General features: G+C 43.9%; 2 protein-coding genes across 2 annotated transcripts; one reads left to right on the forward strand and one right to left on the reverse strand.

Moving 5' to 3' along the window:
* The first annotated feature begins 606 nt into the window (after positions 1–606).
* On the forward strand, positions 607–10,658 carry LOC108934953 (ATP-binding cassette sub-family D member 3-like). Its single transcript, XM_018753189.2, has 23 exons — positions 607–757; positions 1,615–1,657; positions 2,035–2,133; positions 2,495–2,583; positions 3,384–3,453; positions 4,310–4,407; positions 4,558–4,681; positions 4,785–4,841; positions 5,121–5,263; positions 5,342–5,411; positions 5,606–5,675; positions 6,009–6,106; positions 6,260–6,351; positions 6,481–6,572; positions 6,657–6,735; positions 6,838–6,901; positions 7,182–7,259; positions 7,363–7,428; positions 7,650–7,739; positions 7,843–7,962; positions 8,901–9,005; positions 9,118–9,174; positions 9,754–10,658. The coding sequence occupies exons 1-23, from the start codon at positions 657–659 to the stop codon at positions 9,829–9,831; spliced, it is 1,983 nt and encodes a 660-aa protein (XP_018608705.1). The 5' UTR covers positions 607–656; the 3' UTR covers positions 9,832–10,658.
* Positions 10,659–13,057: 2,399 nt separating this feature from the next.
* Positions 13,058–16,341, reverse strand: LOC108935064 (tissue factor-like). Its single transcript, XM_018753335.2, has 6 exons — positions 16,060–16,341; positions 15,768–15,882; positions 14,904–15,097; positions 14,593–14,774; positions 14,305–14,470; positions 13,058–13,773 (listed from the first exon to the last, which is right to left on the reverse strand). Exons 1-6 carry the CDS (start codon positions 16,130–16,132, stop codon positions 13,631–13,633), a joined length of 873 nt encoding a protein of 290 aa, XP_018608851.2. The 5' UTR covers positions 16,133–16,341; the 3' UTR covers positions 13,058–13,630.
* Between the last annotated feature and the right edge of the window lie 11,175 nt (positions 16,342–27,516).

The raw sequence follows: 27,516 nt of genomic DNA on the forward strand, positions 1-27,516 counted from the left end.
AATCGTTGAATAAAAACAAGTAAGGGGGAACAGCTAAATCCCCCAGAGAGTAAACCAGTGGAATACACAACGATATTTATATTTAATTATATCTATTTATCACATGATCATATCTCTTACTCACACTCCCTTGCATTTGTATAGAACATACCTGTATTTTTGTATATTGGGTACTTTATATTTTTATATGTATTTTTTTTATCCTTCATTCACATATTCTATCTTCTCATCTGTCTTGTCACTGTTCTGTCTGTGCTGTGGAAGTTTCTGTCACCAAGAAAAAAATTCCTTGTTGTCTCATTCATTGGGGTTATTAACCTTCGTCTGTCTCGCGCCTCTTTGTGCGGGGTGTCTTACATCCACATCATCCACTTTCCAACACTGGGGACGTTTTACCCTGTCGGTGCAGGGTTTAGTACCCTCGGGTTACAGCGCAGAGTCGGAGCGGGGAGGGCAGTGGCTCTCGCGCGCGCACGATCAGCTCGCGCTCGGCGCCGCTACCACAACTACTACTGGACACGCGCAGCTCGAGGTGGGGGGGCCCGGAGGGCGGCTTGGCGGCGGGGGCGGGGCCAATGCAAATGCTGCGGCATGCTGCCTGCTGCCTGCTGCCTGCTCGTACCCGCTGCCACACAGGTGACTGGCGCAGGTGAGACATGGCGGTGATCAGTAGACACCTGGCGGCGAGGATCGGCTCCGTGGGGGCCGGCGCGCTGCTGCTGCTCTGCGTCCTCCGAGAAGTCCGGCGGCTGCGGGGGTATGTTTTACTGTATGATGATGTATGTATCATGTCGGGGTCGCGCAGCCCGTGCGTGGCGAATTTCGAGAGCAGGTTCAGGTGTGCGCGCGCGGATCCGGGAAGCCGCGTGCGCGAGCTCCTTCCTGCTTCTGTCAGAATGTGGAGATGGGACTTGGGAATGTTCACGAGTCATGATCTAATGACCGCAGTCATACTTACACCGATTTACACGTGTAAAGTGGACTTTTGCCCGTGGATCAGTCTGCGGGTCATGATCTGGGGATTCGATCTGGTATCTGTCACAGCGGTCAGTGTGTGATGAGCAGCAACCACTCGAGCACTGACTCACTGTAGGGATCTCGGACTGTGGGGGAAGAGTCAGGGAAAGGGCAACTGGAATTGTGTCAGTGGGAGCAAACACTTGAAAACACAGGAGAACGAACTGACACACACACACACGCCGATGGAAACACCGCCGATAGTACTGGATCACCGGCTGTTTCGGCACGGTGGCGCAGCGGGTAGCGCTGCTGTCCCTGGCAGCGACTGGACATGGCTTCTGCCCAGTGTGGGAGTGAGTGTTTTATTTTGTTGCATATGTGTGTGAATAACTGAGTTTTGTGCAGTTTGCTGCAGTGTATCTAGTGCTGCCAGTCACCTTGGATGAAGGTGTTAGTTTAAATACCATTAATCACCGTACATCACTGTGCAGAAAAGCATCTGCTAAACGGGGGAAGAAATGTAGATGTATAGAAGTGTGGTGCTGCAGCTCTTCGTGCTCGCCGGAAAGTCGGGTTCGACTCCACGGGCCTCTCGAAGAAGGAGAGTAGATATTCCTGTGCTGTTACGTTAACGGCTGTTTCTCTGCTCTTCAGGAACGGCGCTGAAACTGAACCTGGGCCTGCACACAAAAACAATGTAAGCACTTATTTCTGCATGCATCTTTCGTCTGTTATCGTGTATTGATCTTGTTTTCACTTTTGATCAAGCTTAACCACATGCTAGGAACTGCTCTGAGGTGGAGTTACCTGGCTTAGTAGAACACGTGGGGGACCAGCGGGGGGCGTAGTCATTAGTGCTGTTGCCTTGCTGCATGAAGGTTCTGGGTCCAGATCCCCATCCTGCTCTGATACCCTTGATCAAGGTACTTAGCCTGAAGTGATCACCTTGGACAGAGGAGCAGGATCAATAAAGGATAATAATGATAATAATTCCCCACTTTCCAAAAATCCGAGCCATAGGAGTGTTTCGAGTAATGCCGTGGCGTGATGGGAGCGTTTTTCTTTCCTTTGTAGAAAGTTGGGAAGAAAGGAGGGACAGGGGTGGACAAGGCCTTCTTCCTGCGCCTCTACCGCATATTGAAGATCATAGTGCCCGGTATGTTCTGCAAAGAGGTGAGTGTGTCCGCTGACCATGTCCGCTGACCGTTCTCAGCCGCGGCCCCTGGTCGTAGTTAAAGAGTTCTTCTCCTGTCTCTGCATTGTGAGCATATGCACTGGTGGAATTTATAATGATTTGAATTACTCTGGGGGGGGGGGGGAAATCAGTCTGTATGGAGAACAGAGCCACGCATTTTCAAAAACAAATTCCAAGTAGCCAGGGAATACAGAGAACTCTCTGGAACCCGTTGATCCATGCAGTTATTGCGGACTCTCATCATGTCTCACATCGCTTCTCATCACATTCTTTTAAATGTGAGTGGAATGATGGATCGCGATGCATTCGAGGAATGTGTGTCCCCCGTTTTGGCCCCAGTCAGGGTACTTGCTCTTCGTCGCAGCCATGCTTGTGTCCCGGACGTACTGCGATGTTTGGATGATCCACAACGCAACCCTGGTCGAAAGGTAAGGCTTCCAATCAAAGTCCGTGAGCAGACTTCGCATCAGACGTTGTGTTTTAGGCTCTTTGTCTGTCTTATTCCTTAATCTCTCTTGACTTCCTCTCTATAATCATCTTCTACGCGATCGTTCATAGTTCCGTGCCAATATTTCATTTGAACCAGCTCTTCCGTTGTAAAATAAAATGCATTTTTTGGGTTTTTTCTTTTAAGTACTGTATCTTGCTTAAGAAATGCACTCTTCGTTATCCTTTCGAAACACTTGTATGTGTGTCTCTATATACACGTAACTAACATCACATAAATAGTTTGTTTTAAAGGAGTAATTGATTTCCTTTAATCTTTCACAGTGGAATTATGACCTACACCAATTGAGTCAAGAAGCACTTTTATTGTTTCATTGCTGTTATTATATGATGTTGCTGTAATTATCTACATAGTTATTGTATTGAGGGCAGTTCAAGTGCACTTTGTGTCTCTGATTTCATGGTGTACAGGAAATGCTAAATGTCCGTGCTGTGTTGGCATGACAATGGCCACTATCCCCTTTATATTCATGAGAAATGGTGTAGTTCACCCCCCCCCCCCGCCAACCCCCCGCGTTGCAGACCTGTCCTGTGCACTGTTTCGACACACCACCCTGACGTATCGGCGCTTTCTCGTGCACGTGAGCCACGACGAGCATTTCTTGCCGAACCCGTTTGTCCAGCTCCAGCTGCTCTACTTGCCCACCCTGATCTTTTCATTGCCCTCGTTTGCGCTCACTTCTTCTCGGTCTCTGTGTTTGTGCACCGCTGCGGACTGCAGTGCCATCGTCGGTCGCTCGGAAGAAGACTTCAGGATGTACCTGCTCAACTTTGTCGCAGCGATGCCGTTTGTAAGTGTCCTCCTCGGTACTCGCTGGTCTGCTGGCACTCGCATTAGTGTCTGACAGGGGAATGAGTTTTCACTGTTTCCGAAACATCGGTATTTAGCATAGGAAATCCCCCATAACCATATTGTGGTACAAAATCATACTCTGACTGTTGCGGCTGAGCTGAAGAGAGGAGCCAGCGGGACCTGGAGACCTAATAAATGCATTTTGCGTATCCTCGCTGCAAAGTGTGGGATGTAGATTCCTTATTTTGGCCTCAGCAGGTCTGCACGTGACTGCCAGTTTCTTTACGTTTACATTTATTCATTTAACTGACACTTTTCTCCAAAGCGACATACAAAGATTTACAGATTCATAGAGCAGGGTATTTTTTTACTGGAGCAATTTAAGGTAGACGCCCTGCTGAAGAGTATTCCAGCCCAGAGTGGAATTCCAACCTGTGACCTTTGAGTTGAGGCAGCAGCATTAACTACTGCGCCACCTGCTGGCCCCGGTCGGCACCGGACACTTTCCATCATTTGGGCATAGAGTGGCGTCAGTCAGGAGGAGTTCTGATTTTTGAGCACCACTGATGCCTTGTTTAACTACATGTGCTGTAGTGCATTAGCACAGATTTTTAAAAATGAATTTAATGAATAGCACTTGGTGGAACAACGTAGAAACAGAGGCAGTACATCACAGTAATACGCCCACATATGTAAAACAAGGGCAGAAGGTGAAAAGGTTGCGATGATCCACACATGTGATGACATAGCATTCAGTTCTAGAGTTGCATCAGGATTCCAGAATTCCTTTGAATTGTCATGTAGATCCGACGTTGCACGAGTTAGAAACGAGTTTTTATCTCTGCTGTCTTCAGATATCCCTCATAAACAATTTGCTGAAGCTGGGCCTGAATGAGCTGAAACTCCTGTTCCGTGTGAGGCTTACCAAGCATCTCTGTGATAAGTATATGAAGTAAGTCCACTTGTGGGTTTTCCCTACACAAAAGTAAACCCTTGGGTGATAAGTTCATCCAAGCCGTGCATTAAATCCATTAACTGCAGTCATCCTGTTCCATAATAATGGGCTGAATGAATTTACTTGATCGTCGTGATGCTTCGCCAGAGGATACACGTACTACAAAATAGGAAACCTGGACAACCGCATCGCCAACGCCGATCAGCTGCTCACGCAGGACGTGGAGAAGTTTTGCAACAGCGTGGTGGATCTGTACTCGAACCTTTGTAAGGTAATATCAGACAGGTCTTCATTTGTATTTGAAGAGTAGTAGCTTTTATATATATTTTTTTTTTTTTTTTTTTTTTAATTCAAGTGAAACTTTCATCTTCCAGCCTCTACTGGACATTGCCTTGTACATCTTCCGGCTTACGGCCGCCATAGGCGTTCAGGTAAGTTCTCCAGATTTGGTGGTCAGCATTATCCCGTTTCGGTTTCATTTCCAAAAATTCACAGCCGAGGTTTTTTTGGTCTGAAGAACACTCTAGAGTTAGATATAGCGCCTTTGTGTTTGTTTAAGGGGCTCTTTAGCTCAGAGACACCGTTTAACAGATGTACGGTAACCTGGTGAACAATACGGTCCACAACGTGCCAGATTTCTCATATTGCAAATATGGAAGTTTGCTGAGAGAAGAAGGCTAACTTCTCACGGGACTTGGCTTTCACTCCAGGGCCCCATGATCATGATCGCATACCTGTTGCTTTCTGGACTCCTCCTGACAAAGCTGCGACGGCCCATTGGCAAAATGACAGTGATAGAGCAGCGGTATGAGGGCGAGTACAGATACGTCAACTCCCGTCTCATCACGAACAGGTGGGTGTCCGTGTTTCCGTCTCGCTCGGGCTAGCTGGACGGCTCCAACATGGCTTCTCTACCCGCCTTCTCCCACAGTGAAGAGATTGCCTTTTACAATGGGAACGTGCGGGAGAAGCAGACCATCCACTCCACCTTCCAGAAACTGGTCAGTGCTTGACTTTTGAGCAGTGAATCTCCTACACTAGGACAAAATGGAAAAACTACAGTGCTGAATTTCATATTACTCTACAGATGTTCTGTCTCTTCCGGAAATCCAGTGCAGGCGAGATGAACGTCTTACTTGAGTTTCTATTCCCAGAGTGTCCTCATTCCTTTCTTTCTTCTGGCCTTATGCCTCAGGTGGATCACTTGCACAACTTCATCTTCTTCCGCTTTTCAATGGGCTTCGTGGACAGCATTGTGGCCAAGTGTGAGAATGCTTAAAGTTCTTAACATTCTTCCTTCTGTAACTTCAACCTGAATTGAAACATGACCAATATGCGTTGGTAGCGTAGCAGTTAAAGCTGCTGCCTTAGGACCAAAAGGTTGCAAGTTTGAATCCCATGTGCAATTGTAATACCCTTGAGCGGGGTACTTACCCTAAATTGCTCCAGTAAAACTGTCCAGCTGCATGAATGAGTAAATAACTAAGTAGCTTAACTTTGGAGAAAAGCATCATCTAAATGAATACATGTAAGTGTTTCGCAATGCGAGTTGAGTACCGTGCTTTGGGGTGGCGGCTCATACTGTCCTCTGTTTTCAGACTTTGCCACAGTGGTGGGCTACCTGGTGGTGAGCCGTCCCTTTCTGGACCGCTTGCACCCCCGTCACCTGCACAGCACTAACGCGGAACTCCTGGAGGTGAGGAAGGTCCCCTGCTTGGCACATGATTTACACCCTTGCACACTGACGCTGCTTGACATGTTTGTTGAAGTGCTTTGTGTTAATTTCCCTGCTTACGGGTTCAACGGAAGCTTTTCTCCCGACTCTGAACGCGAGTTTCCTTCCCCGCAGGACTACTACCAAAGCGGGCGCATGCTGTTTCGCATGTCGCAGTCCTTAGGCCGTGTCGTGCTTGCCGGCAGAGAGATGTCCCGGCTATCAGGGTGAGTCCTGCAAGGTTTCCGATGCTCCGTCCCAGGAAATGATGATTGACCACAAGTTGCCCGTCGTTAAGCTGGAGATGCGGTCGCTTGCAGCACCCGTGTGCATGAACCACTTTATTACTCCCTCAGATTTACATCCCGTATCACAGAACTAATGATGGTGCTGAAAGATCTGAATTCTGGGAAATATGAACGTACCATGGTCTCCCACCAAAATAAAGGTAGTTTAAAGTCTTACTGTATAATATATGTGAATTATGTAAAATATTATATATATTGATTTTAAATATCTTTCTGTCTATCAGTGTTAGAAAGTGATGCTTCAGAAAAAATCTGCTTGGTTCCTGGAAGTGGGCAGATAATCAATGCGGACAGAATCATTAAGTGAGTTCTTACTGGTGTGTCTAAATGTTGGATATCAGTCTCTTTAAAATTAACTGTTATTTTTTTTAATGTTCAGTCTGAACTGTTGCATTTTCATTGCAGGTTTGAACATACACCTTTGGTCACGCCCAATGGAGATATTCTTATTCAAGACTTGACCTTTGAGGCGAGTTGACAGTACCGCCCAAAGCACATATTCATTTACGAAGCAAATATTACTTGCATAGTTTCTGATACTACTCACACTTGCCATGAATATGCATCTGCTTCTGCGTTTTTCAGAACATGACTTACAAATAAGCTTTGGTTGGTTTTCCTCTTGTCTCACCGCTGTCATCAAAATCGCCCCAAGCCCACATAGTGGAGAATAAAATTTTCCTTACCGTTTGTATCAGAAGCAGCCACTGCCACATGCAAGGGGACTGAAACGTTTTTGTCGACCTCAGGTGAAGTCAGGGGCCAACGTCTTGGTGTGCGGGCCCAACGGCTGTGGGAAAAGTTCGCTCTTCCGACTCCTTGGAGAAGTAAGTGTATGGTGAGCTGAAAGTTTCAATAGTGTCAGAATGCGTGTATGTCCATAAAGTTACCCTCAACATTCTTTCCATATTGGTGCCTGCACGTTGAAAGCTTTGGCCTCTGTTCGGCGGCCGACTCGTCAAACCTGAGCGAGGGAAGCTGTTCTATGTGCCCCAGGTGACGCATTTTAAATAAAATTTTTTTACTACCTTTATTTTACAATAATAGCAGTTCTGGGTACTTTTAATCTGCATGTAATCAATAAGATCATCCCCATCTATTTTCAGAATTTTATGATTTTAAGTCCCTAGAAAATCATCAATCGGGCAGTCGATGCAGTGTATTGAAATCATACTTAGCTTATGAGAAACCAAAAAGGCAGCTAAATATTGTTGCAGAGGCCCTACATGACTCTCGGCACTCTGAGGGACCAGGTGATCTACCCGGACACTCCAGGTGATCAGCAGCGCAAGGGGATTTCAGATCAGGTCCGTTATTCCGTGCGCCGACCCAACGACTTGATGTAACCCTAGCGACTGACATGACATGACATGACGTGACTCGACATGAGTGCTATGTGGGCTGCACCAGGTGCTGAAGGCCTACCTGGACAATGTGCAGCTGGGACACATCCTGGACCGGGAAGGGAGCTGGGATGCTGTAGAGGACTGGATGGACATCCTTAGCGGAGGAGAGAAGCAGAGAATGGCGGTAGGGTCCAGGGGAATGCCCACTTCCCCCCTCTGCCAAAGAGGCATTTTAAAATTGCATCTGTTTGTTGTTATAACAGCATCATAAATGAAACCAGCAAAATACAGAATATCTACTCCTTTTCAAAAGGAAGAATGCAGTCACCTCCCAAAGATATGCCCATTCAGGTTGTTAGAATTCAGCTTTACAGGGATTTTCATTTAATACCCCTGTTTTGGCTTACAAGCCATTACTTTGCATATATGAGGATTGAATTTGGACTTTGTGTGTGAGATATTTTCTCATTTTGCTGATGCTTTTCTCCAAATGGACATACAGCGCTTATTCACTGGTATTTACGTGACACCTTTATTCAAAGTGAGTTCCACTGTTCGATACACTGCAGTGCAACCTTGTTCTGTTGAGTTATAAGTAATGTAAAGTATTGATTTACAATATGATATCGTTTTCAGGGGGATTCGGTAATATTTCGGCAAAAAGGGGTGTTTATTTTGAGTCTCCCATTTGTGAGAATTCACCTTATAAAGGCATTTCAAGAACACATCACCTTCATAAGGTGGCAGAAGACTACCTCTTTTTTTTTTTTTTTTTTTTAAATTTTTAAAAAGCAACTTTACCATCAGTTTTTTGTGTTAATTATTGCATGACAGCTGGTAACATAGTGGCTGGATCTGCTGCCTTTGTACCTGAAGGCTACAGGTTCAAATCCCATCTCATCTAGCTGTAGTACCCTTGAGCAAGGTGCTTGCCCTATATTGTTCCAGTAAAGATGACCTAGTTGTTTAAGTGAATAAATAACTGTAGGTAGCTTAACATTTTAAGTTGCTTTAGAGAAAAGTGTCAGAATTGAATGTAGCACAAAAAAAAAAAAAAATTCACGACAGCTTGACAGATGTAGTTTTCTTCCCGATTGGGCTCGATGACTCTGCTGCGTCCAGATGGCGCGGCTCTTCTACCACAAGCCCCAGTTTGCCATCTTGGATGAGTGCACAAGTGCTGTGAGTGTTGATGTGGAGGACTTCATCTACAGCCACTGCAGGACAGTAAGTACCATTAGTGAGTACCACCCGGTCAGGCCACTAAACCCAGTGGCACATCACACACACGCGGCAGTGGCTGCTCTTTGAATAAAATGTTGTCTTGTTTCACCGTCAGGTTGGCATTACGCTGTTCACAGTCTCCCACAGAAAGTCGTTGTGGAAGCACCATGAGGTATGATCTTGATGTTCTTTTTTTAGTGCACGGTTAAGATTTATTGTAAGGAATATGGTGGGAAAAGAGTACCCTTGAGCAAGGTATTTACCCTAAGTAAAATTTCAATAAGGGGACAGCTGGTAGCATAGGATTTAGAGCTATTACCTTTGGACCCAAAGGTTGTGGGTTCGAGCCTCACCTCTAGCTGTAGTACCCTTGAGCAAGGTACTTACCATAAATTGCTCCAGTGAAATTACCCAGCTGTATAAATAGGTAAATAATTGTGACCTTAACATTGTAAATTGCTTTGGTAAAAGCCTCAGCTAAATGAATAAATGTAAATGTGAAAATAGAGAAGCAAGGTATGTGGCCGTTGCACGTACAGCCACATCTTCCCAGCAGCTTTTCAGGCGTAGAGCAGCAAGAGTCCCTGGTCATGTGGGATTACTGGTGTAAAAACGCCGAGCTACAGGAAGGCGCTGTAGTGCACGCTGCTTCTTGGCTGTCCACAGAGAGGCACTTTTGGTCTTGTTTGAGTACTTTTGCCCGCATGTAGTGTTTCACCTGTAAGTCTGAGACCGAATCCTGTGAATCCAGTACTACCTGCACATGGACGGGAGAGGGAACTACGAGTTCAAGCCGATCACCAGCGAGACCGTCGAGTTCGGCTCCTAGGACTGAAGTCCCACGCAGGACGTGTTCACAAGCTCGAACTGTTTTTGCCTTAAACTTCCCTCATCAGTACACAACTGATCCAGTCTGGATGGAGAACCACTGGCACAGCTGGATGTCAACACACTTCATATGAAAGCTGCCTACAAGGACAAATTTCCCTTTTTTTTCATGAAGGAAATACATTACATTAACTTTTTCTCTTTAGTTCAACATTCATTCAGGGAAAAAATTGAAATAATGCTCTCAACAATCTAATAGGAGAAATAGAAACACATGGGTATGGTGAAAATGGTTAAGGGAGTTATTTATTATTTGTAAACGATTCTTATTAGATGGACAAATTACTTTTGCACTAAAATTTATTGTATGTTTTACGCATATGGTGGCAGTTTTAACAAGCGTTTAAATGTTTGTATTTTGTCGTGTAATGTTAGTAAATTATTAGTGCACAATTGTAACTGATTTTATGATGTGGCGTCTTTCACTGGACACATTCTTACTATCTGTACTGTACGAGATGTGTGTTTATTCTTCCGTTTATACATAAGTCAAGCAAGACTAAAGTAACTACCATCAAATGTGGATTCATTTGATCCCCCCCCGCATTTGTTTATTTTGTGTTTATAATAGTTGCCTTGATTTCCAAAAAATTACAAATTCCGGTGGTCAATTATATAATTGCAGCTGATGTTCATGACGGGTTTCTGTCAAGGCGAAACGACTGCAGCTGAATTAAACATAGTGTTTCTCATGTGAGAAATGGTGCATGATTTGCAATAAGCTGTACTGTACATTAAAAAAAATGACATCAGCTGACACCTGTCCATTGCGTTGCCCCCCGTAGTGCGGCCGGTTCTCTGTCTTTGTGTCTTAAGGCAGCGTGCTGTCGAGTCCGAGTCCGAGTCCAATGCTTGCGGTGCAGTTTTTTCTCCACGTGACTAACTTGCATAACAGCTACGCGGATCCCTTGAACTTCCTCCAAGTCCGAGGCCGGGTGCCAAGCCTTCCACGATGAGTTGGTAATCCTGCGGTTTTGTGGCCCACATATTAAAAATGCTGTTTACGCTTGCATTCATTTATTGCACGCATCACTTATTGTCGCTGAGAAAATTTCCCCCGTGATCCCAAGTTTTAAGCCAAAGAATTCGGGGAGATTTCCTTCAGCCGTGCGCAAAAATTCTAGTTTTTAGCAATCCTCAAGAAAGTCTCTGTGCCGCTGCCGCTTATTACACCATCGTGTACTAATTTAACGTGGGTGTCGCTTTCGAAAGAGAAGCCGCGCTAAACCTCTATTGTCCTCTTTTTTTAACATCCGGCTTTTGACTTGCGTCTCGGAGCTGCCGTGGAAATTTTGAGATTTCTAAATAAAAAACAAGAAATGTGGAGTGCTCGTGCACCTTATGTGTGTCACACGAAAAGTAATCGATATTAAATTACGGCAGTGTGTGACAACTAAGGTGCAGTGTGTATTCCTGCGTTTATATAAACTTCATGTTGCTAGGCAGATGTTTCAGAGTACCAGCTGACACAATAGTCTCGCCAGGAGTTGGATGGGGATATACTAGATATATAGACATATGTCTTTTGTCATGTACACGTGGTACGGTTGTACATACGGTTGTACATTGCACAATGAAACGGTTGCTTATGTGTCTCCCACAGACTGTAAAAGTTAGAAATACAAACCAGGCAAGTGATCCACGGACACTGGAAATATATCCTACTCCCAACCCTAAGGTTTTAACTTCTTAGAAAGAAAAGCTATACCTTTATTCATTTAGCTGACACTTTTCTCCAGAGGAACTTATAGTGTTTGATGTTACAATTATTTACCCTTTTATACAGCTGGGTAATTTTACTAGAGCAGTTTTAGGGTAAGTACCTTACTCAAAGGTATTAGAGGTGGAAGTAAGGCTCAAACCTACAACTTTCAGGTCCAAAGGCAGTAGCACTAACCACTACACTACCAGCTGTCTTTTGATGAAGACACCCAATAGACCAATAGAAACATAGCAGTAAATGCAAATTTAGCATAAATCGGCAGCATGAAATCTAACGTGCAAAATTGTGTTTAGAATTTAGCAATATATCTTAACTAAAAGAACAGACCAAATTCAGTTTTATACACACACGCAACAGCCAGGGCATACATACTATCAAGAGTGCTGCACTTTTTAAAAAAGGAATGTGAGGCTTCTGAGGAATGTGTTCAGAGAGAGCGGCCAGCGATACTCCCTACACATCTCAGCACCGCCTACACTCAGTACCACGGTACCTGCAGCAGACACTCCCCTCTCTCATGCTTCATGCCTTCAATTCATAACTGTCTCATTTATATAACAGAGTGTGTGAGTGTTGTGGCAGGTATTTTAGTGGTTGGCACTGTTGCCTTTGCCCATGGTTCATGATTCAAATCCATCTCCTGCTGTACAAACTAAGTAATTGTAGAGTTATTCATCAAATATTTGGTCATGGGCAATGGCATTGGTCAAATTAATATAATGTAATAATAATATATGTGATAATAATATCACATTGAGTTTATATTAAAATGGCTGTGACTAACCTAGAGATGGCACTAGTTACCTGTTTTCACCTTTTTCCTTCAAACAATTGATCACTATATCAAAGTGACACAACATCTAATGGAGATTGTACAGTAACTGTCTTCACTTCAGAAGTTCCTTTCTGAGGATATACTTGCAATGTCTTAAGGTTCTTTCTTCATAAGAAAGTGCTTAGGAGAAATATTTAAGCATCTTTATAATGCCCAGTTGTATAAATGAATGATTGTAGGGTATCTTCGAGGAAAAGCACTGGCTATGAATAACTAACTACATGCTACAAATGAACTGAATTTGCTTTTTTGAAAAGTTGCAGAGTTCTTGCACATACAAAATGATGCCTTGAATATAAAGTTCTGTGCTAATAGTTACCTAATAAAAAGCCTGTCGTGGTATAAAATTGTTTGCAGTTCTGGTCCTTTGATGGTGTACCATGGACACTACACAGTGTAGATAAAACAAGTCATATTCATTTATCAAATTTTATTAACAACAGTCTATGGTACAAACGAGACATTAGTTAAACAATGTGTGTAAAATAATTTAAAATACATATTAAAATACAGCTTTTCTAAAATATCGCAAAATGTACAAATACGACAGTTTTAATAAATAATTCTTTTTAAATACAAAATTTAGTGTTCTATAAGCTCTAAAACTTTTGATAAGAAACGTAGTTTCAAAAATACAAAAATATATAGGTAAAAGGATAGCATAAAAGGATTCAGTGTTTTAAATTTCTTTTAAAATAATAATAAAAAAAAATTGTACAAACAGATAGGCAGCATGTTTCACAAAAACCAGTTAAAGAACAATTCCAGTGCTTCATGAGAGGAAATAATAGTGCTCAGCTCCTGGTTTTTAACAGTCATTCCAGGCCGATGTAACAACAAAGAGTGGTAGGTTATCAAAACATGATGTGAATATTGTCAAAAAGCGGTCGGCTGCATGGTCTGCAGCAGAGATACGCACCCAGCTGGTTCTAGAAAAGGCACTTGTTTTTCATCAGCTTCTTTTGTATCAGTGTACCCCAATATTACCGTAGCAGTGCTAAAAAGGTCGACTGACAAAAACGGAAAACATTTCACGTACTTGCTTTCTTTCTTTTTACACCCACCAAAACACACAGCGCATAATGCAGTTCTGGTCCTTAGAATGTGGCCGCATGTATGCCTTTTTGACGTTACAGCGGCCATTCCGAACCGCTCGTTTTCCACGGTATCAACCCTCCGTTCCTAAACGTGATCGTACGGTTTTTCTTTCTCCTCGTTCTTGGCCTGACACTTCCGTTTACAACACAGGCAGAGCAGAATGGTGGTGATGACGAAGGCAACGATGATCATGAGGGCAGCACACAAAAGCACCACGAACCCATACTCTGAAACGAGCAAAAAAATTATTTCATTATTTATACTTTTTAACACAGCTTCTTATACACATGCTGGCTGAAACTGTCCCGACCGTGGTCGGGCCAAGGCCGGAGCCTAACCCAACAACGCAGGGCCTAAAGGACACACCGAGGATAGGAGGCCAGTTCGTCACACGGTGCTCGAACCCCAGGCCCACCAGAGAGCAGGACCCAGCCAAACCCGTTGTGCCACCGCACCCCCTGCTTCTTGTACACTAGGAGCTAATAGCTTCTCTAGTTCAAATTTATTCCTTTATCCCACTCAGTAGTTCTCCCAGAGCAATTCAAGGCTGAAAACTTTAATCGAGGGACCAGAATGCAACCCATCCTAGGACATCTCCTTACAATCTACACGACAGTCATTCTTTCAACCTACAGTGGGGTTGCAACCACATGCTGGAAGGTCAGTGGGACGGCGCTCTCTGGCCCCAAGCTCTAAACACAATTAAAGCTCCATTTTGCCTTCACCTCTGAGAAGGTCGGTCTGTATTTCTCACATACCTTCATGTAAGGACTTCTCTCCTGCAGGAGAGCACTGGAGTTTGCTCAGAGCACCCAGCTGCTTCTCTCCCCTCCGAGACGGGATGAAGGCCTGCACGTAGAAGCAGTAACTTTCACCCCGGTCCACTTGCAGCACAATCTCGTTTGTATCCGTCATCTCTACTTTCTGTATGGAGAGAAAAATCGTTTGTCAGAGCAAACGGAGGTGAGAGACATGTCTTTTGCAAGGGTCAAACATTTCTCTTTGCCACTAACACAGCAGGTCAAAGTGTTTCCCATTTGCCTTACCTTTCCAGTGCTCTTTGCTTTTCTGTAAGTCACTCTGTATTGAAGGTCATCCTGGAAGATGTCCCGCATGTTTAACAGTTTACTGTTGTTGTAAAACGGAGAAAGAGGGTCTTGTATCTGAAGCGTGATCTTCGTTTTGTCTTCATTCACTTCTATGGTGAACTCGGGTCTTCCGATTAAAGCTAAAAACAAGAAATCGCATTTATTAACGAATGGAATGCCATTTAAGTGATACACTCTTTTTTTTCCATGCGGTGTTGGGCTGTATGTTTTCCACCAGCTCATGAGCAAGGGCAGGTCAGGATACCTACTGTCACTGTATGGGGTGAACTGCTCCGATCTGGCGTAAGGGAATTCGATGAGGTCGGAGGTCATGCCCAGCAAAGGCTCCGAGAGGACTTCGGCGTAGTACGTCTCTTTCAGGTCCATCAACACGTGGGTGAGATCGCACTCGGTGCGCAGGCTACGGATGCAGTGTGGGCTCCTCTCTCGGTCTTTCCCAACTCTGAGATCAAGACAAGAAAATGGATCACATTTGAATCCTGTCCGTTCGGTTCTGCAGGCTGGGCTCACAAAAGTGCAGCAGTGAAACGAAAGGAGGACACACCAAGCTCATGTGCACTCTTGTGCTGTTTTTAAGATCCTCCTCCTCCAGCGTCCAACAGATGCGCGCATGTCGGCAGAAAATTTTTCATAGCTCAGAAAACATTGTCTTGTCCTTTCCCATCACTTATTCAAACACAGGTCCGTTTTTACACAATACAGTCACTTTCGCGGGGGTTAAACAGCTACTTCAGGTAAGGATTTGCTTCCAAGTTTACAGCAAAAATAATTAACGGAGGAGCAAAAAAAGTGAGTTCTCATTTTTGGCTTCATCTTAACTGCAAATATTGCCAAATCTACCACAGCAGCGGTCAGTCTTTCCATTCAGTTTATGACGCAAATGAAAAATTAAGGGAAAGCATTTATGAATTTGTTTGAAGCCCAGTAACAGTTAAATTATGGGATGAAATAGATGGAGGTTTCGGTTGCACGTTACTTGTTGGTAATTATGTTCCAAGCTGGCTGTGTACAGTAACATGCCATCTCATTGCCTTTCTGTGTCCATCACACACACACACACACACACACACACACACACACACACACACACACACACACTGCTCTGCACTCACCCAAAGAACTCCACTGTGTACGAGTGGTTCCGCGGCTCAGGGTTCCACATTAATATGGTCTTGAAGTTTAAGGAGGACCAGCTGACACCTTGAGCTGGGGGAAAGTAATCCTCCCCTGTGAGCAACAACAATGATGATCATGATGATGATAACAACAAAAATAACAACAACAACAAACAACAACAACAACAGTAATATAATAACAAATAAATTATTATTATTAATAATAATAATGATAATAATAATAATAATAATAACAACAACAACAACAACAACAACTTAAGTTACTGACCTGAGATGATGTCACAAAGCAAAAGGGACAAAATTAATCCACAGTAAACAGGGGTCCTGCTGTCCATGATCATACACAGTAAATAAGAGACACGCGTTGTTTCCCACAGACTAGTATATTATTATATATTATGTGAACTAAGGGAGAAACTGCTCATTCAGGTACTGTCCGACTTGTGCTACACGACTCCTTAGCTGGTGCCGCTCGGTTTTTATAAGTGCAGAAGAGCGCTGGATACGTGCATTTCTTCCGTCCTGAGTCACTGGGAGCTTCGCTTCCACCCTCTTTATTCATTCAAGAATTACCATTCTGTCGCACCTCGTGCCGGGGGACCAGGGCGCCACTGGCCATATATGGGCAAGTCCCGCTCCGTAACGGAAGTGAGGACCACGCTGTTTGGAGTATAAGCGCACGCGGTCCAGAGCACTGCTGTCAGCACTTGTGGCTCATGTGGCATAGTCCGAATTCTGTGTCATAATGATAAAGGCTCTAAGTGTATTGGTGTAAAACTGAGTAGAACGATCTCGGGAAGAAAATTTTAAAAATGCACTTTAGGCTGCATTCCGCCCCCCCCCCTTTGTTTTTTAAAGTAGTTATTTTGCCTGTAAATCTTGTACTGAAGGTTTAAACAGTGTGCTGTTTAAAATTTTTTCTTTGAAATTTACCAGGTGGGGCATCCACGATCTGGTCTGACCTCTAAACCCCCAACCCACCTTCATTGGGCCTCCTGAATGCTTTTTAATTAATACTCAAACACATACTTGGAATAGGGGGGCGTGGTGGCACAGCGGGTTGGACCGGGTACAATTTTTCGGTGGGTTTGGGTTTCGAGTCCTGCTTGGGGGGCCTTGTGATGGACTGGCGTCCCGTCCTGGGTGTGTCCCCTCCCTCTCTGGCCTTACGCCCTGTGTTGCCAGGTTAGGCTTCGGCTTGCCACGACCCTGCTTGGGACAAGCAGTTTCAGCTAGTGTGTGCGCGTGCATGCGCGCGTACTTGGATAGATCCAGTAAAATGCTTCCTGGGTGTATGCTAAGTCAAAACGAAAATGACCAGAAGCTTCCTTGGATCCCTCCACCCAGGATAACACATGAGCAGGTAGTCTGGAAAAATACTTGAGATATTAGGTATCATCGCCATACATTATGTGCATGCATTTCCTCTATTCTGCAGAAACGTGTACTGTACATTTAAAACAACTATAAACATTAAAAAAAGAAAATTATTGGCGACGGTAGTCCATTCTCAAGACATTTTTAGCTGGAAAGGAGTCACTCTTTAATTGATTTGGTCAACGAGGATAAAACGTATGATTGACCCCAAAAAGTCATTCTTTTCTTTAAATTACAGTATTAAGTAACTACTCTTACTTTATGTTGCCATTCTTTGTCGCACTGCTGTGGTACTGGTTGCTCAGTACCCTATTATTCTAATGAGTAAAGTGAGTGACTTTACGGCCAGAAACACACAAATGATACATACAATGCGGTAAAATTTTACATGTTAAAAAGGAAGTATTGGTTTTTAGAGGGGGTGCAGTAGCGCAGTGGGTTGGCCCAGGTCCTGCTCTCTGGTGGGTCTGGGGTTCGAGTCCCACTTGGGGTGCCTTGCGATGGACTTGCGTCCCGTCCTAGGTGTGTCCCCTCCCCCTCCAGCCCTATTCTCTGAGTTGCTGGGTTAGGCTCTGGTTCCCCACGACCCTCTATTGGACAAGTGGTTCAGAAAGTGCGTGCGTGTGTGTGTGTGTGTATTTGTTTTCATTCTGTACCAGTACTCAGTAAGTTCGAGGACATTAAAATTCAAAGAACATTTAATTTCTTTACACCATGTTTTATGCACTGTTTTTTTTTCATTCCACTTCACTGTATTTATTACACGAAAAACTGTTTAAAAAAAAAAACCTTCTGTTTTCACAACTGGATCCCGTCAGCAATTGTTTTGAACTGAGTGAAAAAATGTTTGCGACCGTTAAAGGTCCGTTATTGTTTTTTTGGTGAATTGGAGAGTAGTATTTATCAAAGAAAACAGTCCTTAAAAAGCCTCCAGAACATGTGGCTGAGTTGAGGAGTCAAGGGCTGTTGATTTAATCTGAGGACTGTGGTGAAAATGGGTAAATTGGTTGTCATGGCTTCATATAGTAATATGGACTGTAAAACTACTTCATCTGACCTGCTGCCAAATAATTCCCATGTGTGTTTCAAATGCCGTTGGAATGGAAAAAGGTGAATTAACTGTCCCGCACAAAAATTACCTGTGTGTATTGCCAAGCCATGGCAACTTAGATCATTGACACATACTGCCCATGCAGACTAAGCAGTCTGGTCACCTTTAATAATAGAAAAGACCCTCGTCTTTTTCCTAATTTTAACCACTGTGGAATTCCAGTGAGGTTTGCTCAATGGCATTCTGTTCCAGACCTCTAAGTGAATCACACTACTTGGCAGAAGGTGTATTCTGTTATGCGTATGTTAATGCATCTTCCATTCTTCTACATTTTGCAGTGACTACTATTCTACAATTAGGGGGCGCAGTGGGTTGGACCGGGTCCTGCTCTCCAGTGGGTCTGGGGTTCAAGTCTCGCTTGGGGTGCCTTGTGATGGACTAGCGTCCCGTCCTGGGTGTGTCCCCTCCGGCCTTACGCCCTGTGTTGCCGGGTAGGCTCCGGTTCCCCGCGACCCCGTAGGGGACAAGCGGTTCAGAAAGTGTGTGTGTACCATTCTACATAGGTGCCCCATCTACAGATGGTTCACATAAATCATGCTTTAGAAGAGAGGACATTGCGGTTTTAATTTGCGGGTCAAAATGAGATCAGAGTTTCTCTCAAATTTTCCACTGTGCAATGCATGTGACAGCATGTGGCCACTGTGGTTTGAGCATGTGTCACATCTTATGTGGCTATCCTTTCCCATAAGACCTACTTGCCTTGATTTGTGCTTTTTTGGTAACTTTAATAACTTCACAAGCCACTCAGTCTAAAAGCTGGATTTAATGCTCTGATCATGTCACACAGAATGACGAAGAGACCTAGTAGCTGCACGACCGTTTCAAGACAACGGTGCTATATCAGGGCCTACTCGCTGAATGATGCCTCAAATATGCCTTCTAGATATCCTGTTGGAAGAGAATCTGATTACAAATGTTCTAAAACAGTAGAAACATCTATCAATTCACTTAACTTTTTATTTCATAATTACCCTGATTCTTAATTTATTTTATTTGATCACTGTTTATCTTGCTTGTCACTTCATCCTACAAGATATACTATTTTAGGTCTGTATACTAAGCTTTTTTTTTCTCTTCTTTTTACTCATTGACACAGCTGGCTATTCTATTTAATAGGAATTACTGGAAAAAATCAGGGTAAGTTACTTAAGACTTTTGAAATGGCTGACATGGAACACCACTGGTGAAAAATGTGCGCAGCAAGCAAATATCAGTGTTTTTCTTAGTTTTTTTGTAGGTGCCTGATAACAGGGGAACATTCCAAGCTCATTCCATGCCTTTCATTCATCACACCTGAAGCGCTGCAGAGAGATACCAGATTATTTAGTGCAGTTCAACCTCAACATGGACAAAAAAATATTACTTTATCTTGTTATTGGTGGAATTGTGCTCGCGAGGATATTATTACAGGTGCGAAACATTTATCAAGGCTGAACTTCAGCAATTCACAGTTCCTGCATTAATTTAGGATATTATTATGGGGGAATCACGAGTTGTGGGGGTTGCAGGTACCACTTGGAAAATTCAAGGTTCAGATGCCACCTCTTGATGTTGTACCCTCAAGCATGGTTCTTCCCCAGAATTGATATAGCCAAAATTACTCAGCTGTATAAATGAGTGAATCACTGTAAGTAGCCTGAAGAAAAGAATCAGCAAAGTAATAAATGTAAACAGAAAGGGAAAAAGAACGCTTACTACTGTAATCCGAAAACCCGAAGGATATCTGTTCTTGGTTAAAGAAGGAAAAACCAACCCTCTGCTGCAGTATTGGATGGCAACTGGACACCTCACATAGCGGACGGGGGGTTGTATCCTATGCGTGTTCTGTCGTACTGATTACATGTCCCAATGATTTCTTCCACTCCCGATTGAATAAAAATAATGTTAGACACTCCGCTGACGGACACTTGAGTTACATAAACGTTCAAAATCAATTCGATATCAGTCCCAGCGGCTGAAGCTCCTCATGTTATGTTCATGGCCCTTTACGGGGAGACCGGCTTAAAGTGAAAAGTACCGTTTTCCTTCCATTTGAACCCTTAAAACGAACGTACAACCACATGGATTTCATTCTGTTCTTGTGTCTAGCAAAATAAATTCAGACTTTGATGGATTAACATAATAAACATGCATTCTGCCTCTCCTCAGAGTGGCACCACAGGCTTCACGGAACATCTGCTTTTCGTTAAAATGTCTTGTTTAAGCTCTCGTACAAATGTGTCTGTGCTGTCTTTACTTTCGTCTCAAGAGGTATGAGCCTTGGATTCACCAAAGTTATAATGAGAGCTCAAGGATGTCATATTAGGGGTAAACTCATTAAACATAGTAGTTTTGCAACCCAGTGATAAAATATACACATTTGCACTATTCAGTTTTTCCCTATTTAGTTTTCCATTACATACAAAAGAAAAGTCTGCACTACTCAATCAAATCTACTCAAATGATTATTTCATTTATTGTTCCTCCTATAGCTAGTGTCTAGTGTCTCTAGTGTCTAGTCTAATTTCTAGTATCTAATGTTGAATTGCCTCTAGTTATAGTGTCAATTACATGTCCTGTAAAGCATTAATTTTTGTATTTATATTTATTTTATATGTAAATCTTTTTCAGCATTGCGTACACTGTCTGTATACATTACATATTGTGTATGTTGTTGCCAGACTCTGGCCTGTGTGCTGCACTGTCTTGTATTTTTTCTGCACTTGTCTGTTGTATTTATTTTTTTTACAAAGTGCACTGTATGTCTGGCATGGCACAGAGGTCCAAAGGGAAACTCACCTGTAGGCAGAACAATAATAAAGTTGACTTTGACTATTCAGCACTTCAATTCTATGTAACATTTAGTATTATGCTTTTGACAGAAAATTGAATATATACAACACTGTAATATTTACCAGAACCAGACCCATGCTGGTTACACACAGACACACACACTGTGTGAAACTGCTTGTCCTGAGTGGGTCACGGTGAACTGAAGACTTGCCCAGCAACACAAGGCACAAAGTCGGAGGGGGGAGGGGACGCACCTAGGACGGGACACCAGTCCGTTGCAAGGTACCCCCAGCGGGACTCAAACCCCCGACCCACCAGAGAGCAGGACCAGGCCAAACTCGCTGTGCGGCCACAACCCCGTATGCTAGTTTCAGCTTTGTTTGTTTATTTTCATATAAAGGAGCTCATTTATCCACTAGAATATAAATACAGGAAGTTCTTAAGACAGTGCAGTTGGTGTGGAGGCTAGACAAACCCTCTGTGTGTGTGTGTCTGTGTGTGTGTGTGTATGTGCGTGTGTGACACCATCTTACGAACCTTATAACATTATTTGTAATAATGCAGTCAAAACCTTTTAAACACATCCATCATAAATAACTGCTTCTTCAATTCAATTCAATTTATTTTTATAGAGTGCTCTTCTCATGCAGTGATAGAGCGCTTTAACACAGGCATAAGGCAAGAAAGACAAATACATCAAACAAAGACGACAGTTGACTAATGACTACCATAATACAGTACTGTTATAGCACTACAAGTATGCCTACTGGAAAGGAACAAAAACTCCCAACTGAAAGTTGAGGGAGAAAAAAACCTTTGGGGGTTCAAAGGCCAGTGGCTGCCCACCCCTCCTGGGCGTTCTAGATTAAGTTACAATTCTAAGCCAGTTAACAAGTAATAATGATATTGTTGCTATATGGTAGCCTGAATCCCCAGCTTAGTATTGTACGCCTCGTCCGTCATGGCGGTTGGTCATCATCTTCAGTCAGCACGGGATTTCTCTGTCACCACCGGCTGGCTTCCTGAAGTCTTATGTAGCGAGGCAGTGCTCAACAAGAAGAAAGAATAGAGTTAGTAATTTGTAACTTAAGTCAATTTAATATGCATTTGTATAAAGGTGGTTAAAAACAACCAAGGCAAGTGGAATTACATTTTGAGGTTGAATGCCTCAGTAAACATGCAAGTCTTTAGTCTGGATTTGAAAACGGAAACAGATGGGGCATTTCTGACAGTAACTGGCAAAGTATTCCATAGTTTAGGTGCTCTATAACTAAAGGTGCGACCTCCTACTGAGGTCTTATTGATCACAGGTACTTTAAGGTAACCTGCGTCCAATGAACCAAGATACCAGAATGAAGGGTGGCAGTGATCCAGACCCTATCCCGGAAGCACAGAACGTAAGACATGATACATGTGGGATGGGACACCGGTCCATGTCAGCACAATCACACTCAGCCATTCACTCAGTCTCACGAAAACACACACTTCAAGCAATTTAGAGCCACCGATTTCAAGCTCCATCTCTGTGGGACGAAACCTACACAAACAATGAGGACTTCCACAAACTCCACGCGGGCTGAGCTGGACTCAAAACCACGGCCCAGACGATGCGAGGCACCGGCACTATCTGCGGCGTTACTGTGTCCATCCCTTCGAAGGACAAAGCAACTTCAGTGACTGCCATGTGGATCCTGCAGTGGTGAATCGATTATTACGGTAGGTTCACAGCCATGAATTAAACTTAATGCCTTAAACAGACGTCTGTTAATGAACTGCTCGTCCTGTGCAGCTCATAATATCAGAGACAATACTACAGGGTTTGTCTGAGCACGGCTGTCCAGCTCAGCGCTACCCGTGCCGAGTGTCTCCTTCGTGTTAAAACTGTCAAATTCCTGCATCAACCAGAACAGGGGGAACCCTACTTGACAGAACCCTCCTAATGCCTGTGGCAATAACGAAGTGAGTATGCGGTTTTCCCATTCTCGTGGTGTGACTTGGCTAACTTCCTTTCGAAAAACTAAGAAAAAAAAAGCGTCACACTGGTATGTCATAAACCAAAAACTTACACAAGCGTGTCCTCGGTTTCCAAAAGATATACAGCAGGTGAGACATCCATCGTGGGATGGGATGAAAGAAAAATCATGTGACAGAAGCAGTTTGCATCACTGAACTTCTCATGTTCTGCAAGACTTGTGCTACCTATGCTTGTGCTACCTCTACACAGCAATAATTTCCAGAGTGAAAAATTCAGTTATTAACACTGTTAATAGGGGGCGAGGTGGTACGATGGGTTTGGCCGGGTCCCGCTCTCTGGCGGGTCTGGAGTTCGAGTCCTGCTTGGGGTGCCTTGCAATGGACTGGTGTCCCGTCCTGGGTGTGTTCCCTCCTCCTCCAGCCTTACGCCCTGTGATGCCGGATTAGGCTCCGGTTCACCGCAACCCCACTTGGGACAACCGCCTTCAGCCACTGTGTGCGTACACTGTTAATAAATAGGCCTTCAAACTGGTTAAACCGATTCTGACCACAAGGAATGCTTCTGGTGATAAAAATGTAAAATTTAAATAATCAATAAAAATAATTTTAAAATTATGTTGATAAGTCATACAATTATCATCATCCTCATTATAATCACCGATATTATTTGTTAGTGAGCGTTATAGAGTGTGTGGACGACAGTCTCGGTTAACTCCTGGACAAGACTGACCAAGACCACCCTAACGTCACATCTCACTTGCGTTCCTGCTGCCTACACCGTGCCCACGTCATGTTAAAAACACTGAACATCAACCATTGCCAACAATCACCTCTATCCCATGTCTGGTCCATACACACACACACACACACACACACACATTTTCAGAACTGCTTGTCCCATACAGGGTCACAGGGAACCGGAGCCTACCCGGTAACACAGGGCGTAAGGCCGGAGGGGAGGGGACACACCCAGGACGGGACGCCAGTCCGCCGCAAGGCACCCCAAGCGGGACTCGAACCCCAGACCCACCCGAGAGCAGGACCTAGTCCAACCCACTGCGCCACTGTGCCACCCGCGGTCCATATACATTTGCCTTATATCACACACACACTTTCTGAACCGCTTGTCCCTTATGGGGTCACAGGGAGCCAGAGCCTAACCCAGCAACACAGGGCATAAGGCTGGAGGGGGAGGGGACGCACCCAGGACGGGACGCCAGTCCCTCGCAAGGCACCTCAAGTAGGACTCGAACCCCAGACCCACCGGAGAGCAGGACCCAGTCCAACCCACTGCGCCAACGCACCCCCCTTGCCTTATATCACTTATATATATAATTATATATTAGGGTTTGCTATTTGCGTTTTACCCAAGCCTGTCCTGCTACTTCATGTGACATTTCAGCGCACTTGTTTCCGTGACTTGGGTTGGCATTACCCTTCCGGCACATTCCTGAATAAGCCAGCAGAGATAGCAGAGCTTGGCACCGATACCATCACACGAGCAGGACCGAAGCGGATGCAGCGCCAGCGCCCCGGTGTCCTCCACGTAAGACCAGCTCCAGGAGTGACGGATGAAGGAACACAAATATTTGTGCAGGTGTACACAGACCGGCTGACCAAGGCGTGATTTACCCTTTTATTTATGGACACTGCATGAGTAGTACAGTGAGTCAAAAGTGATATTCCACATCTGTTTTGTAATATGTAATCTGTCTGGATTCTAGACTAAGATTCCCTAGTCTGGACTAGGAATGTAGTAAAGAGAGGGGCTTACATCAGCCAGTTTCCATCTATTTCTGCCAATGGTGCGAACGCAGTGTTACCGATGTATCTGCAGGGGATCAAGGAAATTTAGTGTACAGTCTCCAAGAGCTCTCCTCCTATGCACCACCGTCCTTTGCTAACTCAAAAGGAGGACGACAAGAAACAAAACGTCCAATTTCACATTTTCTGCCGCGTTTCAGCACGTCGGCGTCGCTTTGTGCCCTGTCGCCGTCAGATGTGTTCTTCGCCATGACTAAAACTCAGAACTAGGAGGAAGCTGGGGACTGGTGAGGGACGGCCGTCTTCACACTCATCGTGGAATGATTTCGCCCCAACTTTCCTGCATTTTAAAGGAAAAGAGACCTTGTACATTCCTTCTCAGTGTTGGGGGGGGGGTGCGGTGGTGGAGCGGGCTTGGCCGGGTCCCGTTCGTTGGTGGGTCTGGGGCTCGAGTCCTGCTTGGGGTGCCTTGCGATGGACTGGTGTCTCATTCTGGGTGCGTGTGCCCCCCCCCCAGCCTTGCACCCTGTGTTGCCGGGTTAGGCACCGGTTCACCGCGACCCTGCTTGGGACAAGCGGCTTCAGCCAGTGTGTGTTCAGAGTTACATCACTTTGCAGCATAACGTGTGCAGCCTTAGGGAGGAAATAAAAACACTGTTACACTCCCGTTTTTGGTGTCATGTGTCAGATTTTACAGATAATCCTTTTAAGGAAGTTGTATTAGAAGCTTCCTTTTCTGTGGTTTAAACGTACTTTTCCATTTTTTCTCAATATGTTTGGAAGAAATGCCCTCCAGCTGAGAAGTTTCTCATTTCGGCCTGCTCGAGCGCCTCAGTTTCCTTCACATCCTGTTTATATCCAGCATTCGTATTTAGTGAAGTAATTAATGTTTGCGGTGAAACTAGGAGATACTGTATGTGTGTATATTAGTGTCATGCAATCTGACACACGGCACAGCCTGTAACTTGTAAGACAGGGCGCTGCGTGACACTTTGTTCATTCGCAAGCGCTGCAGCCCCTCACATGTGATTTTAACACACATTTTGATGTTTGCTCTATCGAAATTTGATGTTTGCTATGAAAAAAGTGTCCGTTTTAATTTTGAACAAAAAATCTGCCAAGGAAATAAATAGCATGCTCTTATTAATATATTTGTTCATTATATTAAATTCATGCTTACCGTTACAACAATACTGTGTTTTATGACTTAAATATCACTATAACACTGAGAGGTGTTCGGTACAATTTTATAAAATTAAATATAATATTTAACTTTTTGTTGCTGCTTCCTCAGGGATCAGTGGCTGGTGTTCTTTTGTCTCAGTTATACTTATTATGTCTGTATTTGTGCTGTGTATTTGTAAAAGATGTTGCTATTTCTACTGATTTGTGGAAACTATGTTCAATCTGAAGTTTGGTTCTATATGTTACTTTGAGCCTTCACCAACCATACAGTAGAGCATCAGTTATCCATTCTAAAAAGGAAAAACAGGTAGGTGAAAAAATGTTACATGGAATCATATCTTATATCAGCTGTATTTGGAAATAGAATAGTGAGGCTCAGTAAAGAAAAGAAAAGTAATGAAAACCTTCAGTTATTCATTTTCAACTCTAGACAGTAACCACTACACCAGTGTATTCAATGGAGGCAGTTAGAGTGGTTAAAGCTGCTGCCTTTAGAGCCAGAGGTTAGTGGTTTGAATCTCATGTACTGCTGTAAAAGCCTTTAACAAGGTACTAACCCAAAATTGCTCCAGGAAAATTTTCCAGTGCTTTAATTGGGTAAACAGTTGTAGGTATCTTAACATTGTACGTTCTTTTTCTGAAAAGTGTCAGCTAAACGAGTAAATGCATTTAAAATAAAACCTAAAACAAAATCAAACCGGAGTTATCGCATTGCCACAATTCAGCACGCAACCAACGGAGGTTAAAAAGGCAAACTTCCGAAACAAATCTCCGTGGGGAGTGAGACATGTAGACGTGGGTAAACATCACCGCTTGAAGCTGCACACAGTCCTCAAGTGGACCGGTTTTCAACCAGAGGCATTTTGCAAAATGTCCAGAATAAAACGGTAACAAACCCCTGTGGCTGGGTAGCAAAGAAGGTGAGATACAGGGCTTCCACTGCTTTTGCGTCGGCTTTACACCTGCGTGTAGTAAAACTGAAAGATAAGATAGCGGTTGAGGTTAAGTACCATGCTCTGAAGAGCAGGCGTAGGAGTGCTCCTGGGACAGCAACTAGCAACTTCAGGATACACATTTCTGTACCTGTGGTCCTTGATTGTTCACCTGAAAGCACAAGAACTAGGTACTTGGGCTGCAACTCATTTTTAACTTCATTTTCCAGATTACACAGAACAATGATATCCTGCTTTTCGGAATTATTCATAGCTTATCTAACACTTTTCCTCTAAAGAAGCTTATACTTTTTTACCCATTTAGACACTGGGGTAATTTGACTGGTCCAATTTAGGGTAAGTACCTTGCTTAAAGGTACTACAGCTGGAGGTGAGACTTGAATCTGCCACCTTCAGGGCCAAAGGCAACAGCACCAACCACTACACTACCGTTGAGTGAGTAATGCTAATTATTTGCTGTCTCAATGCTGAACTATGAAACCTAAATCACATTCAAATTCTGGTGGGTATTAACAGAACCAAACTTTATTTTTAGTAACCTGAGTAAGATGACTGCTTCATGCCACTTGTTGTAATTTTGCCCATGTTA

The sequence above is a fragment of the Scleropages formosus genome, chromosome 3, assembly GCF_900964775.1.
Source record: "Scleropages formosus chromosome 3, fSclFor1.1, whole genome shotgun sequence".
NCBI lineage: Eukaryota > Metazoa > Chordata > Actinopteri > Osteoglossiformes > Osteoglossidae > Scleropages > Scleropages formosus.